Here is a 20067-nt window from a genome sequence, read left to right on the forward strand (position 1 = left end):
CATCAGCAGAACCCATTTATATATTAAATGTAAACTTCCCATATTTATACACACACATACATAGTATTATTTACCTTTATACCACTTTATTACTGGTTTTGGTGTGCCAGTAACCTTGCAGACTAGTTTTACAGTTTGTCCAAGCGTGGCTGGATAGTCAGTAAGATGCTGCTCAAAGCACGGGGCACCTGTAAATATAAACACAGAGGTGTTGCAAAAATGCTATCAAAACTGATTTATTCATAAATGTGCTCTCCTGTGTCCTAACTTACTCCATGCGGGCTGTTTGCTGCGCTGCTGCAGGTCTCTCAGATCTTTGAGCCAGGAGAGGCGGAGGAGGATGGATCGAGCTTGCAGAATAATTTTTCTCACCATTCCCCGGTGCTCGTGCCAAAGACCAAATGACCTGTCATCTCCTTCCACTGTATCATTTACATCAATATCACTCAACTGTGGAGAAAGCAAATGTATTTGGAATGGATGTGAAATGGACTGCAGTGATTAGTGCTGCCATGATATACATGATATTACATATGCAGCGTACTGTATATGAGTCTTCAAAAGGTAAACTTGCATGTAGCATGTAGAATAGACTGTAAGACTTCTTTGTTACTAAAAATTCTGTACTAATAAATCTGATTAAACCTTCATTTTATTCTTGAATATGTAAGCCTCAGTGTATGTGCCAAGTTCTCTCTTTGGCTTGCAGAATACAATACAGTCTTTGAAGAGAAAGACATGGCGGTGATGTCCTCTCTGAGAGACTTTGACCTCAGGAATCTCCTCCCATACTATAAAATGGCCCTGTAAAAAAAAAAACATATGACACTATCATTAGCAGAATGATATCTTCCATTCTTACTGACGCTTGTCATCTTGTCAACCTGCAAATGAAGAGGTTCAGAATATGATGAGGCAGTACCTGTCTAATGGGTTCTCCAAGCCCCTTGAGAGGTGCTGGGTAATTTTCAATCATAGACAGATGATGCAAGTTCTCTGCACGCCAAGGCAAGCTGGAAACCATGGCAAAAGCATCCTCTAACAGGCAACAATTCTGTCCGCTCTTTGCTTTGTTCCTGATAAGCTCCTAAAAAGACAAAAAATGGAAGATAATTACATGCTGTATTGAAAGCAATACATATGGCTTACATATCTTTTTTTTTCCATATATACACTACCATTCAAATGTTTGGGGTCAGGTTTGATAGAAATTAATACTTTTATTCATCAAGGATGCTTTAAATTGTGAGTAACATTTATAAAGTTACAAAAAAATTCTATTTCAAATAAATGCTTTTCTTTTTAACTTAAAAGAAAGTAGCTTAAAATTCAGCTTTGCCATCAAAAGAATAAAATACATTTTAAAATACATTAAAATAGTTATTTTAAATTGTAATAATATTTCTCAGTATTATTGTTTTTACTGTATTTTTGATCAATAAATGCAGCCTTGGTGAGCATAAGAGACTTCTTTAAACATTAAAAAAACATTTGAACAGTTGTAGAATTTATATAAATCATATTATATACTGTGTGAGGAAGAAAATGATAAAGCTATCACACCTTAAGTACAGTCTTGTATGTTTGAATTCTTTCCATGGGTCTCTGCAAATACGTGCTAACATTAAAGACCTGGGTATCCAAATGTGCCAACTCTGTGTTTGCATATTGCTGGAACACAGCAGAAGAAGAATTGTTGTTTATTTACTTCACATCATTTAAAAGAAGAAGCACTTTCTGCCAGACTGAAAACTGTATATCCTCTTGCCTTGAAGAAATGTTGTGTGTTTTTGTCTGAGATGCAGGCCTCAGCTTGGGGCAGGCCTGTAATGAACTGGAGATACATCTCAAAGTCTGGTGCATAACTGACAAAACACTGGGCTACATCATCATCTGAGAAGCACATCTCCAGCTTGGGGAGAATACAACTGTGATGGAGAGACAGAGGGACAAATAAGTTAATTATATTATATTATATTATATTATATTATATTATATTATATTATATTATATTATATTATATTATTATATTATATTATATTATATTATATTATATTATATTATATTATATTATATTATATTATATTATATTATATTATATTATATTATATTATATTATATTATATTATATTATATTATATTATATTATAGAAAAAAAGAGATGTCTTTACCATTCATGGAAACTTGCAATATCCCTGATATTACGGAATATGTACTCTTTTTGACTGAGGATGGTGAGAGGAACTTGAGAGCTCATCTCTAAGTACTGCAAATGGTGCTCAACAAAAAAGTTCATTTCCTGCACAAAACTGTTTTCACCATCAAGGAGTCCCTTGATCAACCGACTGGAAGTAAAAAAAAACAAAAAAAAAAACATAGACAATTTATAACAACGGTTTAATTAATATCTAGAAATATATAATATAATAATAATAAAGATATATGAATACTATAATAATACTACTCGAAATATTAATAAATACTATAATCGTACATAAATAATACAAACACTGGTGGTTTCTGGAACTTTACCCTCTGCACATTCTCAAATTCACAATATTTTTATGTTGTAATGCTCTCTAGTGATGTTTGATGAACTTCAGGTTGACATTACCACATTCTAGAACTTTGTGTATTCTATTCAGTTCCTGATCAGAAATGCTTCAATATCACTTTATGTACATAATATTGACCATGAAAACATCAAATTATGTCTTTTAAATGATTATACAATAATAATGTTACATTATACATAAAAAAATGAAAACTTTGGGAGCTGAGGCAAGGGATTTTACATTTACTGGTCTTGAGTTGTATTTACCTTTGGATCAAGCCATGCTCATCCTTTGAGAAAATTTTTTTGCCTTTCTCAGGGGATTCTCTTGTTTCTGCTTCATTGGTCAATGAAAATATTTCCTTTGAGAAAACAAATTGAAAGATTATTACAATAATCAAACAACCTTTTACACATATTCATTGCTATTTCAACTATATATACACACACACATTCACTCACCTTTGTCTTCTTTTCTAGGTACGCCGGGGACACCCAGCCCTGACGGGATGGTGTGATCTTGGTTGGCTTTGTGCGGACAAGCCACCTCACGGGATGGGATGAGTCCAAGACCTCCACAAACTGGCTTTCCTTTAGTACAAAAGCTTCTTTGTTTCCTCCCAGAGGATGACAATCGGTTTTGGCCACATAAATATCAAATATCTGCAGAATGTACTGTATATCAATGTTTATATATATATATATTTATTTACTTTAAGTTTATTATTATTATTCTCAGTTTATTATTAAGAGACTGAGTTAATACCTCTCCTCTGTCATCATCTCCATCTGACTCAGAGAATGACTCATTATTTGCAGAGGACTTGTAGGAATGTATGCGTTTGGGAGACGGTGTGTGACTCAGTGAATCACAACCTAGCCAAATACAAATGCAACAATACTGAAGAGTAAGCTTCTTAAAATGCTCTTGAGTGCATATTATTTTATTATCTCTGGACTAACAAACAAACCAAGCACCTTGCAGCACCAAGAGAACTGACCTTTCCCTTTCAGCTGGTCTGTAGTCTTTGGGGGTTGTAAACTAACACTTCTTTCTTCTTCAGAAGTCTGAGTAGTATGAGACTCATGTTTTGACTTCTCTGCATCTTTTCTCCTGTTTGAGAACATATTAAATACATTGCCAAGTATTATGCCAAAGTACAGAAAAAAGGAAAATGTTTCTAAGCTGCCATCTTTCTTTATGATTAAGAGTACTTGAAAGGTCTTTACAATGTTAAACTTACCTAGATTGGTATTCTGTCTCAACATCAGGGGCTGTGTCATAATCTGAGTAACAGGATACTAGAAAGGGGACAGAATTGCAAGAAGCAAGTTCAGCTACTATTTATGTATACATATATCGGTTATCTGCAGATATTAAAGACTGTTAATATTACTTTTGCAGTCATCTGACACTACTTAGAAAAACTTTTTTGCAAATCTGATATTTTTTTTTATACTGTAAATTATAGTACTGTCATGCCTTAATTTTCATTACATAATATGAAATAATTATACTTTGATTGGTCTCAGCTAGAATTTAATATCAGTGTATCCTACTATTGCTACTATTATCTAGAATGATAAACATTTTGAAAGAGCCTGATATACAGCAACTCACTGGAGCTGACTGAAACTAGACTTCTCCTTTTCTCCTGGATCTTGCTGTAGGTGTCATCTGCCGGTAGGTCATAGACAAGTCTCAACGACTCCTCTTCAGTGTTCAGGACAGGAACAATCTCTTTTTCAGAGACGATTTCTGTACCTGGTGTTTGTGCAGTCTGGATTGTTTGTGAGGGCTTCTGAGGTTTACCCACAGTCACATTCCCATTGTAGCTAATTGCTCCAAACTTGTTTGCAACTTCACATGTGTAGATTCCAGCATCCTTGTTTGTAACCCTGGAAATTTCCAGAATACACCTACCATCTGCATTATGGGTGATTTTGTACCTTTTCCCAGACCTCAGATCTACTCCATCTTTAAGCCAGCGCATAGTGTCGATTTTACCTTCCACAACACACTCCAGGAATGCAGTGCCACCAAGATCAAGATTCTGGTTCTTGAACACTTCTTTGAAGACTAGACGCATGTCTTTCCTAATTTTGTAACCTTTGAAAGCAGCTTGTATCTTAATGGCAGCCTCACGCATCTCTGGCTCATCCTTAAAATCTATGTCTATACCAGGAGTGTCGACATTATCATGGTCAACTTGAGAACTCTTCTGTTTTTCAGTACCCACACTTGTGATCTCCTCAGGCTGAATTACAGATTCCCCAGAAACATCTACTTTTATAATGACCTGCTTCACATCTTTCTGATCTCCATTATCTATGTGTGGTAAGTTTGGTTCAACTTTGGGTAACACCTTCTGCACATCCTTAAAGGACACTGTTGTAGTTTTCTCTGCAAGAATTATTTCTTCTTTGAATTTCTGGCTTGTAATGGCAACAGTTGTTGCTTTTCCTTTAACATGCTTTGGTATTTTTCCATGATGTTCTTCCACGACCTGCTTGACATTTTTCAGATCTCCAATATCAATGTCTGGTAAATTCGCTTCACCTACCTGTGAATCTCTCTGGACATCCCTAACAGACATTGTTGTAGCTTTCTCTGCAGAAATTATTTCTTCTTTGAATTTCTGGCTTGCAGTGGCAGTATTTGTAGCTTTTTCGGTAACATGCTTTGGTACTTTTCCATGATGTTCATCCACGACCTGCTTGACATTTTTCAGATCTCCACTATCAATGTCTGGTAAATTCGGTTCACCTACCTGTGAATCTCTCTGGACATCCCTAACAGACATTGTTGTAGCTTTCTCTGCAGAAATGATTTCTTCTTTGAATTTCTGGCTTGCAGTGGCAGTATTTGTAGCTTTTTCGGTAACATGCTTTGGTACTTTTCCATGATGTTCATCCACAACCGGCTTGACATTTTTCAGTTCTCCACTATCAATGTGTAGTAAATTTGTTTCACCTTCCAGTGAATCCTGCTGCACATTCCTAATGGTCAATGTTGTGGTTTTCTGTACAAGACTTATTTGCTCTTTGGGTTTCTGGTCTATAATGGCAATATTTGGTGCTTTTTCTTTAACATTCTTCGTTATTTTTTCATGATGTTGATCCTTGGATTGAACCTTTTCAATTTCTAGTCCCAATTCAGATTGCTTCTTGTGCTTTTCATATTTATCCAATGTTTTCTTTTTTGGTTCCTTCTTTTCATTCGTATTGTTGGGATATTCATCAACTTCTGATCGCTTAAGGATGGTGTCCACAATTGACTCTTTCTTTAATTCCTTATTTACAGTCGATTCCATTTTAAAACATTCATTCCTTTCCTCTAAATTACATGGTTGTTCTTGAGATGCTTTGAAGACTAGTTGATCTAAGCCATAATCTGATATCTTTAAAGTGGTATCCACAGTTTGTTTTATGTCCATATCTTGGTTCTTTGCTTCCAAAACATAGGGTTGCCTTTTGATTTCAACATGTGGCTGGGAAACCTTCTCCTTGGACAGAGATAGTGTTAGGTCAGGATGTTTTGATGCCTCTTTGGTCTTCATCGTCAGCTCCATGGCAACATCTTGTTTCTTGCCCTTCTTGTCAACAGATGTATCTTTAACATTCTGGTTGTTTGCGTCAAAAACACTGTACTGGTCTTGGAGAGAAACATCTGGATGTGTGGCCTTACTCTTTGACCGTGGTGGAGGCTGAGGAACATTTCTGGGTGGTTCCTTGCTCTGTTCATTTGTATCTATACTTGGAGTTTTCTTCTGAACTTGCCCTGACATCTTTTCATTGTGCTGGTCCATAGAAATCTTAGTAACCTCTTTGGAACCAGTGTCCACCACTTTTTTTCTTTGTTCTTCAGGTGCATCGGTTGTAAGAGAAGTAATTTCAGGTTCTTCCATGGTGCGACTAGACACGTTAACCATTTTGGAACTCACATCTTCTCCCTTTTGTCTCACCAATGATTTCCTCTTGACGTCCTGTTCATCTGTCAGTTTCTCACATCCTGGATCCTGGAAGTGAACCTCTGATGGCTCTAAGATAGAGATGTCTGGTTCGTCAATGACCACAGCCTGTTCTTATGCACTAGACCACTGTGTGTTTCTTCTATGATGTTTTTCCCTTTTAATCTCAGTGGGGGTTGAGGGATATCTTTACTTCTAGGGGAAGCTTCTGGTGTAAATAATAGAAATGCAACATTACTTATTTATTTAATTTTTAATTATTTTTAATTACTTACTGTTAAAATATGGGAATAAATGTACCTTTTATAACAAGAGAAGCTGTTGTCTCCATCCTAGCAGCACAGCATTTGTAGATACCACTGTCCAGACATGTTAGATCATGGATTTGAAGGTGTAATATAGAGCCATCTTGTTTCATCTCATACTTGTTTCCTGGTTCTAGCAACACTGTTCCCTTTCTCCACTGCACAGGAACTCCAGGTTTAGAGAGCTCACAGGTCAAGAGCGCCGTTTCACCTTCCTCAGCTTCAATGCTTTGAAGGATTTTGCAGAAGTATATAGGTTGCTCTGTACATGCAGATGTAAAAATTAAGTTTGGGTTATTCATTGTGAAGTTCTACATGGAGAAAGCATTAGAAACTGCAGATGTTTTACTAAAATAAGCTCTGTACCTTTCACTGTAATTGAACCATTAGTCACCAGGCTACCAGCACAACATTTGTAGGCCCCACTGTCCTGAGCGGTGACTTCATGGATATAAAGCTGTAGTTGACGGCCATCCTGTTTCATCTCATATTTTTTACTAGGCTTAAGTATCACTGCTCCCTTCTTCCACTGCACTGAATCTCCAGGTTTAGAGAGCTCACAGGACAATATGACTGTCTTACCCTCCTCTACTTCTTGGTTTTGGAGCTCCTCAGAGAAGAATAAAGGATGTTCTGAAGAGGGAAAACAAATATGTTAATGGACACATGAACATATTAATGAATTGATTCCTCTATAAAAAAAGAAAAAGAAAGAAAGATGGAAAACAACATTTAAATTAATTCCCTTACCCTTTACTATGAGAGAAGCAGTCGTCACCATGCTACCAGCAAAACATTTGTAAGAGCCACTATCTTCAATTTTCAGGTCACATATCTGAAGCTGCAGTAGACAACCATCTTGTTTCATCTCATACTTGTTTCCAGGTTTTAGCAACACTGTTCCCTTCTTCCACTGCACTGCAACTCCAGGTTTAGAAAGCTCACAGGTCAGGGTGGTCGCCTCACCTTCCTCAGCTTCAAGGCTTTGGAGGCTCTTGCAGAAAAATACAGGTTGCTCTGGACATAGAATATTAAAAATACACTGGTAACACTTTACAATAAGGTCTCATTTGTTAACATTATTTAGTTAACTAGCATGAACTAACAATGAGCAATATATCTGTTACAGTATTTAGTTTTTTTTAATGTTAGTCAATAAAAATACAGTTGTTCATTGTTCATTCATGTTAGTTCACAGTGCATTAACTAATCTTAACAAATACAACTTCTGATTTTAATAATGTATTTGTAAATGTTGAAATAAATGCTGTAGAAGTATTGTTCATTTTTAGTTCACATTAACTAAAGAAGTTAACTAATGTTAGCTAATGAAACCTTATTGTAAGGCGTTACCAATACATTTTATGCTTTTTAAATTTGTGGTTTTATTCACAAAACATGCTCTTAATGAATTATCAGAATACCAAGCAATGTTGTCAGAGTAGTACATGGAAAGAGTATTAGGAAATTCAGAAGTTTCTCCAAAACACATTCCAAACCTTTCACAGTAACAGAGCAGGTAGTCACCAGGCTCCCAGTACAACATTTGTAGGGCCCACTGTCCTGAGCTGTAAGTTCATGTATATAAAGCTGTAGTTGACGGCCATCCTGTTGTATCTCATATTTTTTACTTGGCTTCAAAAGCACTGTTCCTTTCTTCCACTGAACAGCAACTCCAGGTTTAGAGAGCTCACAGGATAATATTGCAGTCTTGCCCTCTTCTGCTTGTTGGTTTTGGAGCTCCTCAGAGAAGAACAATGGCTTTTCTGGAGAGGGAAAACAAAAACATATATGCCTTTACATGTTCATCAAAAAACAAATAGACACATGAACATTATTGAATTAATTCTTATGTCAAATGAAAAATGGCATTTGAAATATTCACTTTCCTCAGTGGATGTTAACTTTTTTGACCACCCCTCATTCCACCCACCCAAATTATTTTAGAGCTTGGCATAACTAGAAAGATGTATATTTATTATAAAAAAAACAACCAAATATTAAGAAATATCTTGATTTTTAGTTGTTTTAGCTCATTTTAATCGGCCTACATGTTTTATCTTATTTTAAATTTTGAGGCCCCCTTGGAAGTTTGTTGAGGCCCCCTGATTGAGAACCACTGACTTACCTTTCACCACAAGAGAAGCACTTGTGACCAGGCTTCCAGCACAACATTTGTACGTCCCACTGTCCTGAGCTGTAAGTTCATGTATATAAAGCTGTAGTTGACGAGCATCCTGTTTCAACTCATATTTTTTACTAGGCTTCAAAAACACTGTTCCTTTCTTCCACTGCACTGAAACTTCAGGTTTAGAGAGCTCACAGCATAATATGACTGTGTTACCCTCCTCTACTTGTTGGTTTTGGAGCTCCTCAGAGAAGAATAATGGCTTTTCTGGAGAGGGAAAACAAAAACATGTCTTTACATGTTCATCAAAAAACAAATAGACACATGAACAGATTAATGAATTAATTCCTATGTCAAAGTTCAAAATATAGAAAAATGCCATTTGAATAATTCAATTACCTTTTATCACAAGAGAAGCAGTTGTGACCAGACTACCAGCACAACATTTGTAGGCCCCACTGTCCTGAGCTGTTATTTCATGGATATGAAGTTGTAGTTGACGGCCATTCTGTTTAATCTCATATTTTTCACTAGGCTTAAGTATCACTGCTCCCTTCTTCCACTGCACTGAATCTCCAGGTTTAGAGAGCTCACAGCGCAATATGACTGTGTTACCCTCCTCTACTTCTTGGTTTTGGAGCTCCTCGGAGAAGAACAATGGCTGTTCTGGAGAGGGAAAAAAGAATACGTATATATATATACACACACACATGTCCAAAAAAAACAAAACTGGACACATGAACAGATTCCCTGCAAACATGCCCCTGCGAGGCCCATGCTGGCTTTTTGCGGGCACAGTGGGCTAGGGTCAGCCCACACCAAACCTAAACAGGCCCAGAGCAACTTTTGTACCATTGGGCCCAAGCAGGTTTTGTGTAGGCAGCCCACTTTCATTTCCCATGCTCTGTTTGGCTGTATTTTTATACAGTATTTTCTGTTTTCTTAAATTACCTACAAATATATGTAAAATTACAAAAATAATCTGTAATTAATACAATAACAAAATAGTTAGATGATATAACGGTCAAATGACTGGCAGTACAAAAAAAAAAATCTCCTTATTTAAATTAGCTGAAAACACTGTCACATGACCAGCAGCAACAGAACATTAAACACCAACAGATCTGTCTAGATCTCAGCATCTTTACTTATTACAATCCAGTTTGACTATTTCTTTCATAAAAAACTTTTAGATGTTGATGTTTTATTGAAAATAGTACATTTTGAAGTCACCGTTATGGAGGTGAGCGTTTGCTTTAGTTGGGCTCTTGACCCTTGACTTCTCAGCATCAGTTGTTCTCTGGTTGCTATAACTGTGTGTTTCTGAAGCACATTTGCTTTAGCAAAAATTGCAAGCTAAATTCTGGTTAGATGAAGTTGATTACTTATTGATGATTCAATCATCATGTAATGCTTAGAATCAAAGAGATTTACATTTTACAGACTATGATTTAGGGAATATTTGAGTGGCAGATGCCCTGCCAGTTATTGAGCATTTCTTTTTTTAACAATCATTAACCATTATTTTCATTAATGATAAATGTGTGGCACCCTGTGCTGCCAGATTTATTGTTGTAGATTAATAGCGCGGGCCCTGTGTGGGCCCAGTGAGGGCTGCCCGTGCAGGGTCAGCGCTAAGGAGCCAACGTTTTGCCAATGAGCAAATTCTCAGGTGCCCTGCGCTGGCAGCCTGCTGGGAGCCCTTACGCTAGCCCTAAGTGGGCCCGTAAAGGGCCAGTGCAGGCTTGTTTGCAGGGTTAATTATTTCCAAATTCATTTGTATGTTAAAGGTCAAAATGTAGGAAAATGGCATTTGAATAACTGACTTACCTTTTACCACAAGAGAAGCAGTTGTGACCAGGCTTCCAGCATAACATTTGTAGGGCCCACTGTCCTGAGCTGTTAACTCATGAATCTGAAGCTGTAGTTGACGACCATCCTGTTTCATCTCATATTTTTTACTTGGCTTCAAAAGCACTGTTCCTTTCTTCCACTGAACAGAAACTCCAGGTTTAGAGAGCTCACAGCACAATATTGCGGTCTTGCCCTCTTCTGCTTGTTGGTTTTGGAGCTCCTCAGAGAAGAACAATGGCTTTTCTGGAGAGGGAAAACAAAAACATATATGCCTTTACATGTTCATCAAAAAACAAATAGACACATGAACATTATTGAATTAATTCTTATGTCAAATGAAAAATGGCATTTGAAATATTCACTTTCCTCAGTGGATGTTAACTTTTTTGACCACCTCTCATTCCACCCACCCAAATTATTTTAGAGCTTGGCATAACTAGAAAGATGTATATTTGTTATAAAAAAACAACAACAACCAAATACTAAGAAATATCTTGATTTTTAGTTGTTTTAGCTCATTTTAATAGGCCTACATGTTTTATCTTATTTTAAATTTTGAGGCCCACTTGGAAGTTTGTTAAGGCCCCTGATTGAGAACCACTGACTTACCTTTCACCACAAGAGAAGCAGTTGTGACCAGGCTTCCAGCACAACATTTGTAAGTCCCACTGTCCTGAGCTGTTAACTCATGGATCTGAAGCTGTAGTTGACAGCCATCCTGTTTTATCTCATATTTTTTACTAGGCTTTAAAAGCACTGTTCCCTTTTTCCACTGCACTGAAACTTCAGGTTTAGAGAGCTCACAGCAATATATGACTGTGTTACCCTCTTCTGCTTGTTGGTTTTGTAGTTCCTCAGAGAAGAACAATGGCTTTTCTGAAGACAGAAAACAAAAACATATATGCCTTTACATGCTTATCAAAAAAAAAAAAAGGACAGATTAATGAAGGAAATCTGATGTCAAAGATCAAAATGTAGAAAAATGGCATTTGAAATATTCACGTTCGTGAGTGGATCTCAACCTTTTTGAACCCCCTCCCCACTCACAATTTCTAGCCAATAAATTATTATAGAGTTTGGCATAACTAGAAAGATGTATATTTGTTAGAAAAATAACCAAAAACTAACAGATATCTTGATATTTAGTTCTTTTCCCTTACGGAACAAAAATATATGGGAATATACTGCAAAATATAATGCGATATATTACATGATACATATCCATATATGGGAAACTAGTGCTTATATTTTTCAATATACTGCAATATATGCATTGACCATGTATGGCTATATATTGATACATATAAAATATTTATAAATAGCTTTACAAGTTTTATCCTTTATTGTGTACATATATTGCACATTCATGTTCCCATATAAATGTGAATGTATTGTTCACACATATGCACACATTCATGGAATGAGTTGCAATCAGTGGTTACAACAGATTTCTAGTTCCCAGCATGCTTTGCTTTTGACTGTTAAAGGAGAGTAACTGTTATAATTAAGTGTTATGTCATGTGTTTTGGTTAATATTGATATAGGGGGAGATCTGTTAGTGTTTAAAGTTGTATTATTTTGGAATTTAAAAGGTTTTCTGGTATGTGTGAGTTTTTGGGGTTACCATTGTGCTGAAGAGTAGAGCCTGTGGTTAGGTTTATGATTGGCTGATCACCATTAAGACTATAATAACTTTATTTAAAAAGTAATGGCTGTGCATGCTATAACACAGTGATAGTCTCTTTGGTAGAAACTTTAGTACATGCAGGTGTGCTTTTGTTAACTAGCTTGAAAATATAAAACATTTAAAATGTTAATAATTATAAAATATGAGAAATGTGTTAGATAATATATTTTACTAAATATTTGTTTATACTGCATGAGTAAATATATCTGCAATATATTATGCATGCAGAACCATATCTGATCACATATAAATCTATATATTATGAAGTATATAACTGAATATAAAATTACATACATTATGATATATTAGTAAATATATTATCACATATTTTTCAATACATGAAAAGCGGCAATTCCTAATGTATTATTCAATATATTGTAATATATTTATGCAATATATTTTTCTGTATATTTTCAAATATACTGTTAAATCATATAATATATTGTTCATTCATATATAGGGAAATATATTTTCTTTCCATAAGGGTTATCTTATTTTAATACTTGCTTTGTTTTATTTTAAATTATTTAAGTCATCTTGAGGCCCCCTTAGAAGTTTGTTGAGGTCCCCTAGTGGGCCCGGCCCTCTGGTTGAGAACCATTGACTTACCTTTCACCAAAAGAGAAGCAGTTGTGACCAGGCTTCCAGCACAACATTTGTAAGTCCCACTATCCTGAGCTGTTAACTCATGGATCTGAAGCTGTAGTTGACGACTATCCTGTTTCATCTCATATTTTTTACTAGGCTTCAAAAGCACTGTTCCTTTCTTCCACTGCACAGAAACTCCAGGTTTAGAGAGCTCACAGCACAATATTGCAGTCTTGCCCTCTTCTGCTTGTTCATTTTGTAGGTCCTCAGAGAAGAACAATGGCTTTTCTGTATAGGGAAAACAAAAACATATATGGCCTTTACATGTTAATCAAAAAACAAATGGATGCCATTTGAATAATTCACTTACCTTTTATCACAAGAGAAGCAGTTGTGACCAGACTACCAGCACAACATTTGTAGGCCCCACTGTCCTGAGCTGTTATTTCATGAATCTGAAGCTGTAGTTGACGGCCATCCTGTTTCATCTCATATTTTTCACTAGGCTTAAGTATCACTGCTCCCTTCTTCCACTGCACTGAATCTCCAGGTTTAGAGAGCTCACAGCGCAATATGACTGTGTTACCCTCCTCTACTTCTTGGTTTTGGAGCTCCTCAGAAAAGAACAATGGATGTTCTAGTGAGGGAAAATAAAAAATAATTCAATAATAGTATCCAACTGACATTTTAAAAATTTTCATTTCATAAAAATACACACCTTTCACATCAAGAGATGCTGTGGTCACCAAGCTACCAGCACAGCATTTGTAGATGCCACTGTCCTGACTGTTCACCTCATGTATTAGAAGCTGTAAATTACAGCCATCCTGCTTCATCTCATATTTGTTTCCTGGTCGAAGCAACAGCATTCCCTTCTTCCACTGCACTTCCACTCCAGTTTTAGAGATCTCACAGCTCAGTATGGCAGTCTCACCTTCTTCTATTTCTTGTCTTTGGAGCTCCTCACAGAAATACAGAGGTTGTTCTGAATGCAGAAAATATAATGTTAATTTTAATTAATGTGTATTCTAACAACTCATCTATATTGAATATACTATACCTTTCACTTCCAGAGATGCTGAGGTCACTAGACTACCAACACAGCATGTGTAGACACCACTGTCCTGGCTTGTGAGCTCATGGATCTGAAGCTGCAGTTCACCACCATTCTGATTTATTTCATACTTTCTTCCAGGTTTTAGGAGCACAGATCCCTTCTTCCAATTTACAACAGCCCCAGTTTTTGAAAGCTCGCAGCAAAGAAAGGCAGTTTCCCCTTCCTCTGCTTCTTGACACTCAAGCATCTTGATGAAGTACAAAGGTTGTTCTGAAAGCAAATATAAATACAGTATGTATTTCATTTTGTTTTTATTTTTCAAATACATATTTTATTATTGTTCTTTTTGTCCATGAAGGATCACTTGAATGCATTCATAGGTTTTGATCAAAGAGCTGATGACATTCAGTCTAAAAATACAAAAAAAAAAAAAAAAAAAAAAAAAAAATCACAAATACTTTTTCACAAAACCATATTATGAAACTCTAATGTCACGGCTCTCACCTTTGACAACAACTGATGCTGTGGTAACCAGGTTTCCAGAGCAGCACTTGTATGTGCCACTATCCTGACGTGTCAGGTCATGGATCTGTAGCTGTGCTTTGCAGCCATCTTGTTTCATCTCATATTTGTTTCCTGGTCTCAGTCGTATTGCCCCCTTCTTCCACTGCACTTCAACTCCAGGTTTAGAGAGCTCACAGCAAAGGAAGGCTGTCTCACCCTCCTCTGCTTCCTGGTTATGAAGTTCCTCACAGAAGAAAAGAGGTTGCTCTGAAAAGGAAGGGCAAATTGATGTTAACTTACTTTGCAGGAAACTCTTTTCATCTTTTAAATACAGCATAAATATAGATATTCAATATCGACTGATACTGGTAAATTTAAATATAAACCATAACTGTTATGGTATACTGTGCATACCTACCTTTGACAATAATATTAGCCCGTGTTTCTAGGTTGCCAGCACAGCATCTGTAAATGCCACTGTCTTGACTTGTGAGGTCGTGGATCTGAAGTTGTACTTCATTGCCCTCTTGCGTCATTTCATACTTCTGTCCATTTTTCAGGAGCATTGCCCCCTTCTTCCACTGTACTGGTACTCCAGGTTTAGAGAGCTCACAGCACAAGAAAGCTGTTTCACCTTCCTCTGCTTCTTGGTTTTGAAGCTCTTCAAGGAAATACAAAGGGCGCTCTGTGGTATAAGAGGAGAAGAAACAGTGGTAAAAATAAATGTTAAATAAACATTAAAATAAATGTATCTTATGAAGTGCCACTGAATATTTTCACTCATTTATCAACATTCAGTTCATGCATAGATCAAATTCTCAACATCAAATAAAATATAAACAGACAAGCAATTATTTTGGTTCACACCTTTCACAGTAATACTGGCCCTCGTCTCAATGCCATCGGCACAACACCTGTAGGCCCCACTGTCCTGACTTGTGAGGTCATTGATCTGTAGCTGTAGCTCACATCCATCCTGCTTCATCTCATATTTGTTACCCAGTCTAAGCAGAACTGCTCCCTTCTTCCACTCAACTGCAACTCCAGGCTGAGACAACTCACAGCACAAGAAAGTAGTCTCACCCTCTTCTGCTTCTTGGTTTTGGAGCTCCCCGCAGAAAAACAAAGGACGCTCTGAAATGTAGTAAGCCAAGAGCCCTTACATACATGTGCCATTTCCAATAAATATTGCACAAATACACTTTGTATACTGATTTGTACAGAATCAAGTTGAATAAGCAGTAAAATTTTACACTAAGGATTTATTTGTTAACATTAGTTAATGCATTAGATAACGAACTATGAGAAAGATATTTTTACAGCATTTATTAACCTTTGTTAATGTTAGTTAATAAAAATAAATAGTTCATTGTTCATGTTAGTTCACAGTTCATTAATGTTAACATATACATTTTTTAAAATAAAAATTGTGTTAGTAAATGTAGAATTTAAAATTGATAAATGTTTTAGAAGTATTTTTCATTTTTAGTTCATGTTAACAAATGAAACCTTATTGTAAAGCGTTACCTAATAAACATTTCAACAGGTAAATCTACCATAACAAATTCCATCTCTGAAATATGGTGGACTAGGAGTGCCAATCAAAATAAAAATAAAGAATTATTAATTTATTAATTAAAAATAAAAATGTAAATAAATCACATTTTAAAAATATGTAAATGCATACAAAAATGTATAAATTCATTCAGTTTTTAAATACTAGTTAAGTGTATCAAATTTTATTATTATTATTAATATAATAATAAATTATTTGTTAATGTTTTTATTAAAATATGTATAACATGTTGAAATGGTGATACATCAGGTTTAAAAACATCTTATAGCATAAAAACATTTTATAATCTATCTATCTATTCATTCTGACTAATATATATATATATATATATATATATATATATATATATATATATATATATATATATATATATATATATATATATATATATATATATATAGTTAGAATTTTCTAGTCTTTATAATTGGAACAAATGTCTTTCAGGCAGTTCCTACCTTTGACTGTAAGAGTAGCACTACTCTGCATGTCTCCTGTATCGCACATGTAAATCCCAGCATCCTCTTTTCTGACTTTGTGAATTAGAAGAATATTACGTTTCCCGTGTTTCAGAGGTTCATACTTTTCCCCAGGGAGCAGAGTTACATTATTTCGTTTCCAGGTTACAGGTGTGCAGGTGTCAGAAGTCACACAGCACAGGGTGGCAGAATCTCCCTCAAAAATGGTCATATCTTTCAGGTTTTCCTCAATGAAAACTATAAAGAGAGAATGCACTTTACAGTATGAAGTTGAAAGAATACAATGCATTTGATATACAATACTTTTCTATATCAATACTGTATGTCTGCTGTTTAATAATAAAATTAAAGGTGCCCTCGAATGAAAAATTTAATTTATCTTGGCATAGTTAAATAACAAGAGTTCAGTACATGGAAATGACATACAGTGAGTCTCAAACTCCATTGTTTCCTCCTTCTTATATAAATCTCATTTGTTTAAAAGACCTCTGAAGAACAGGCGAATCTCAACATAACACCGACTGTTACGTAACAGTCGGGGTGTACGCCCCCAATATTTGCATATGCCAGCCCACATTCCCAACATTATCATTATGAAAGGCATTAGACAAGGGCAGAACGTCTGGATGTGCATAGCTGAATCAACAAACTAGGTAAGCAAGCAAGAACAACAGCGAAAAATGGCAGATGGAGCAATAATAACTGACATGATTCATGATATCATGATATTTTTAGTGATATTTGTAAATTGTCTTTCTAAATGTTTGGTTAGCATGCTGCTAATGTACTGTTAAATGTGGATAAGTTACCATCGTTTCTTACTGTATTCACAGAGACAAGAGCCGTCGCTATTTTCTTTTTTAAACACTTGCAGTCTGTATAATGCATAAACACAACTTCATTCTTTATAAATCTCTCCAACAGTGTGTAATGTTAGCTTTAGCCACGCAGCATAGCCTCAAACTCATTCAGAAACGATGTAAACAATATAACAGTATACAATACTCACATAATCCGACGCATGCATGCCGCATGCATGACGAACACTTTGTAAAGATCCATTTGAGGGTTATATTAGCTGTGTAAACTTTGTTAAGGCACTGTTTAAGGCAAGCGCGAGCTCTGTGGGCGGAGAGCACGGGATTTAAAGGGGCCGCAGCATAAATCGGCGCGTTTATAACGATGCCCCAAAATAGGCAGTTAAAAAAATTAATAAAAAAAAAATCTATGGGGTATTTTGAGCTGAAACTTCACAGACACATTCAGGGGACACCTTAGACTTATATTACATCTTTTAAAAACATAATCTAGGGCACCTTTAAAAGAAATTGTTTGCAATGAGGATCCTTACACTCACCTTTAGGTTTGCTGTTTACACACAGATGAGCAGAAGTCTTTTCATTTCCCACCACAAAGGACACAACACCTGACTCTTCAGGTGTGGTCATAGTGAGCACCAGTTGGTGTTCTTTGCCACAGATACTCATCTGATTCATCTCATTCTCCTGCAGTACATTGGAACCAAGCCACCAAACCCCATCAAGGACGTTCTCGTGAGAAAGCTCACACACAAAGCGGGCGCTCTCGCCTGCAGTAACCGTCAAGTCACGCAGTCCTTTCACAATCCTCACACGCTCTGTAAAGGAAACATTAACCAAATAAAGGAATGCACAGGAGTCCTTGTAGTTCATTTGTGTTTGAAGCAAACTTAATTTTTTTGTGTTAAATTATGTAGGCTTGTTATGATTTACTGTACCTATCACTCTGAGGGTTGCAGAGGTCTTCTTGCCTCTGACGCTGCATGTGTACACGCCAGCGTCCTCCACTCTCAGTTTCCTGATTTCGAGCTCCTGAGTGGCACCTTTACGGTGGAGGGTGTATCGCCCACCCTGTGTGATCTGATTTGCATCTTTTCTCCAGGTCACTGGGGCATTGTCGCTAGAGAGTAAACAACTAAACAGGACAGATTCCCCTTCTATTGCTTCTTGACTCTCAAGCTCTTTCTCAAAGAACACAGAGGCAGCAGCTGTGAGAGGTGTGAGGAGAAGTATAATCTCAACAACAGATCAAAAGCATTTAGAGTATTTTGCAAATTAGAAATTGTTTATTGGTAGAAAATGTTTATTGGTAGAGCTTATGATATGAAATGATGCGTGTATGACCCTGTGATTCATGAAGGGTATCATACAGGGTTCATGAAAGGATCATGAGGGTATCAACAGTGGTGGAAATGGCCGAGATGCAGTAAGGGGACCATAAATGTGGAGACGGGGGATTTGAAATGCTTTTTCCACCATTCTAGGGCAGTTTTAGATGACCAGATTCTATTCAAATGGAAATATACATACAGTACATTACCATTCAAAAGTTTGGGGTCAGTAAGATTTTAGGCTCACCAAGGCTGCATTTATCTAAAATACAGTAAAAACATGAAAGTACAGTAATATAGTGAAATATTTTTCCAACTGGAGCTATTGCTCCAGTCTTCAGTGTCACATGATCCTTCACAAATCATTCTAATTTGCTGATTTGGTGCTCAAGAAACATTTCTTATTATTATCAATTTTGAAAACAGTTGTGCTGCTTAATATTTTTGTGAAAACAGTAATATTTTTTTCAGGATTCTTTAATAATTACAAAGTTCAAAAGAACATTTATTTGAAATAGAAAGCTTTTGTAACATAATAAATGTCTTTACTGGCACTTTTGTTGAATTGAATGCATCTTACTGAAGCTTTTGAAAGGTAGTGTACATATCCCCCCTACCCCCACTGCGATGATTTGTCCCCTCCACCCCCCACCCCGGAACTCGATTTCAACCGAAACGCGATCTAAACCAAACACGATTTCAACCGAGGCGGACACACTCATTTCCAGCTCTGGGTATCATATAGTGTTTACAGCACTGTAAAAATGTTGTCAAGATAATTGGTATAGACACAATGTTAGCATGTATGCAAAGACAAAACTATTCTATGCATGATTTCTTTGTTTAAAATTTTGATTTGGCGGAATTATTATTCAAAATTTAGAACAACCCTGTGTGAACTCAATGAGAAGGTCATTAAAGTGGCACTGGACCTACCCCTAACATTAACTTCAGCTGTTGTCTTCTGGTCTCCAACAATGCAGCTGTATTCCCCAACATCCACAGGAAGGGCGTTTTTAATGTGTAATTCGGCAACCAATCCCTCCTGCTTGATCTTGTATTTAGTTCCATTGCTAAGCTCCTCGTCACCTCTCAACCATGTTACTGGTACCCCAGCCTTGGACAACTCACAATGCAGAATAACAACACCTCCTTCAGGAGCCTCTTGGTTCTTCAGGTTTTGTTTGAACGTTACTGGCGTGGCTGAAGAGTAGCACA

The 20067-nt window shown here is 36.3% G+C and overlaps 1 protein-coding gene across 1 annotated transcript in view; it reads right to left on the reverse strand.

Moving 5' to 3' along the window:
* Positions 1-20067, reverse strand: part of obscna (obscurin, cytoskeletal calmodulin and titin-interacting RhoGEF a) — a gene marked incomplete at its 5' end in the record, with an annotated part of 48149 nt that overhangs the window by 13535 nt on the left and 14547 nt on the right. The window contains 33 exon segments of the mRNA XM_048210434.1: positions 75-188; positions 273-450; positions 646-804; positions 923-1087; positions 1564-1671; positions 1769-1928; positions 2172-2345; positions 2822-2916; positions 3017-3217; positions 3321-3430; positions 3556-3668; positions 3799-3856; positions 4176-6591; positions 6594-6733; positions 6826-7092; positions 7197-7463; positions 7581-7847; positions 8330-8596; positions 8959-9225; positions 9358-9624; positions 10789-11055; positions 11422-11688; positions 13109-13375; positions 13458-13724; positions 13806-14072; positions 14148-14414; positions 14649-14915; positions 15067-15333; positions 15516-15782; positions 16680-16937; positions 18058-18336; positions 18457-18726; positions 19786-20052. Of these exon segments, the coding sequence (XP_048066391.1) occupies positions 75-188; positions 273-450; positions 646-804; positions 923-1087; positions 1564-1671; positions 1769-1928; positions 2172-2345; positions 2822-2916; positions 3017-3217; positions 3321-3430; positions 3556-3668; positions 3799-3856; positions 4176-6591; positions 6594-6733; positions 6826-7092; positions 7197-7463; positions 7581-7847; positions 8330-8596; positions 8959-9225; positions 9358-9624; positions 10789-11055; positions 11422-11688; positions 13109-13375; positions 13458-13724; positions 13806-14072; positions 14148-14414; positions 14649-14915; positions 15067-15333; positions 15516-15782; positions 16680-16937; positions 18058-18336; positions 18457-18726; positions 19786-20052 (9270 nt within the window).

Source organism: Megalobrama amblycephala, linkage group LG12 (assembly GCF_018812025.1).
Source record: "Megalobrama amblycephala isolate DHTTF-2021 linkage group LG12, ASM1881202v1, whole genome shotgun sequence".
In the NCBI taxonomy this organism is placed as follows: domain Eukaryota; kingdom Metazoa; phylum Chordata; class Actinopteri; order Cypriniformes; family Xenocyprididae; genus Megalobrama; species Megalobrama amblycephala.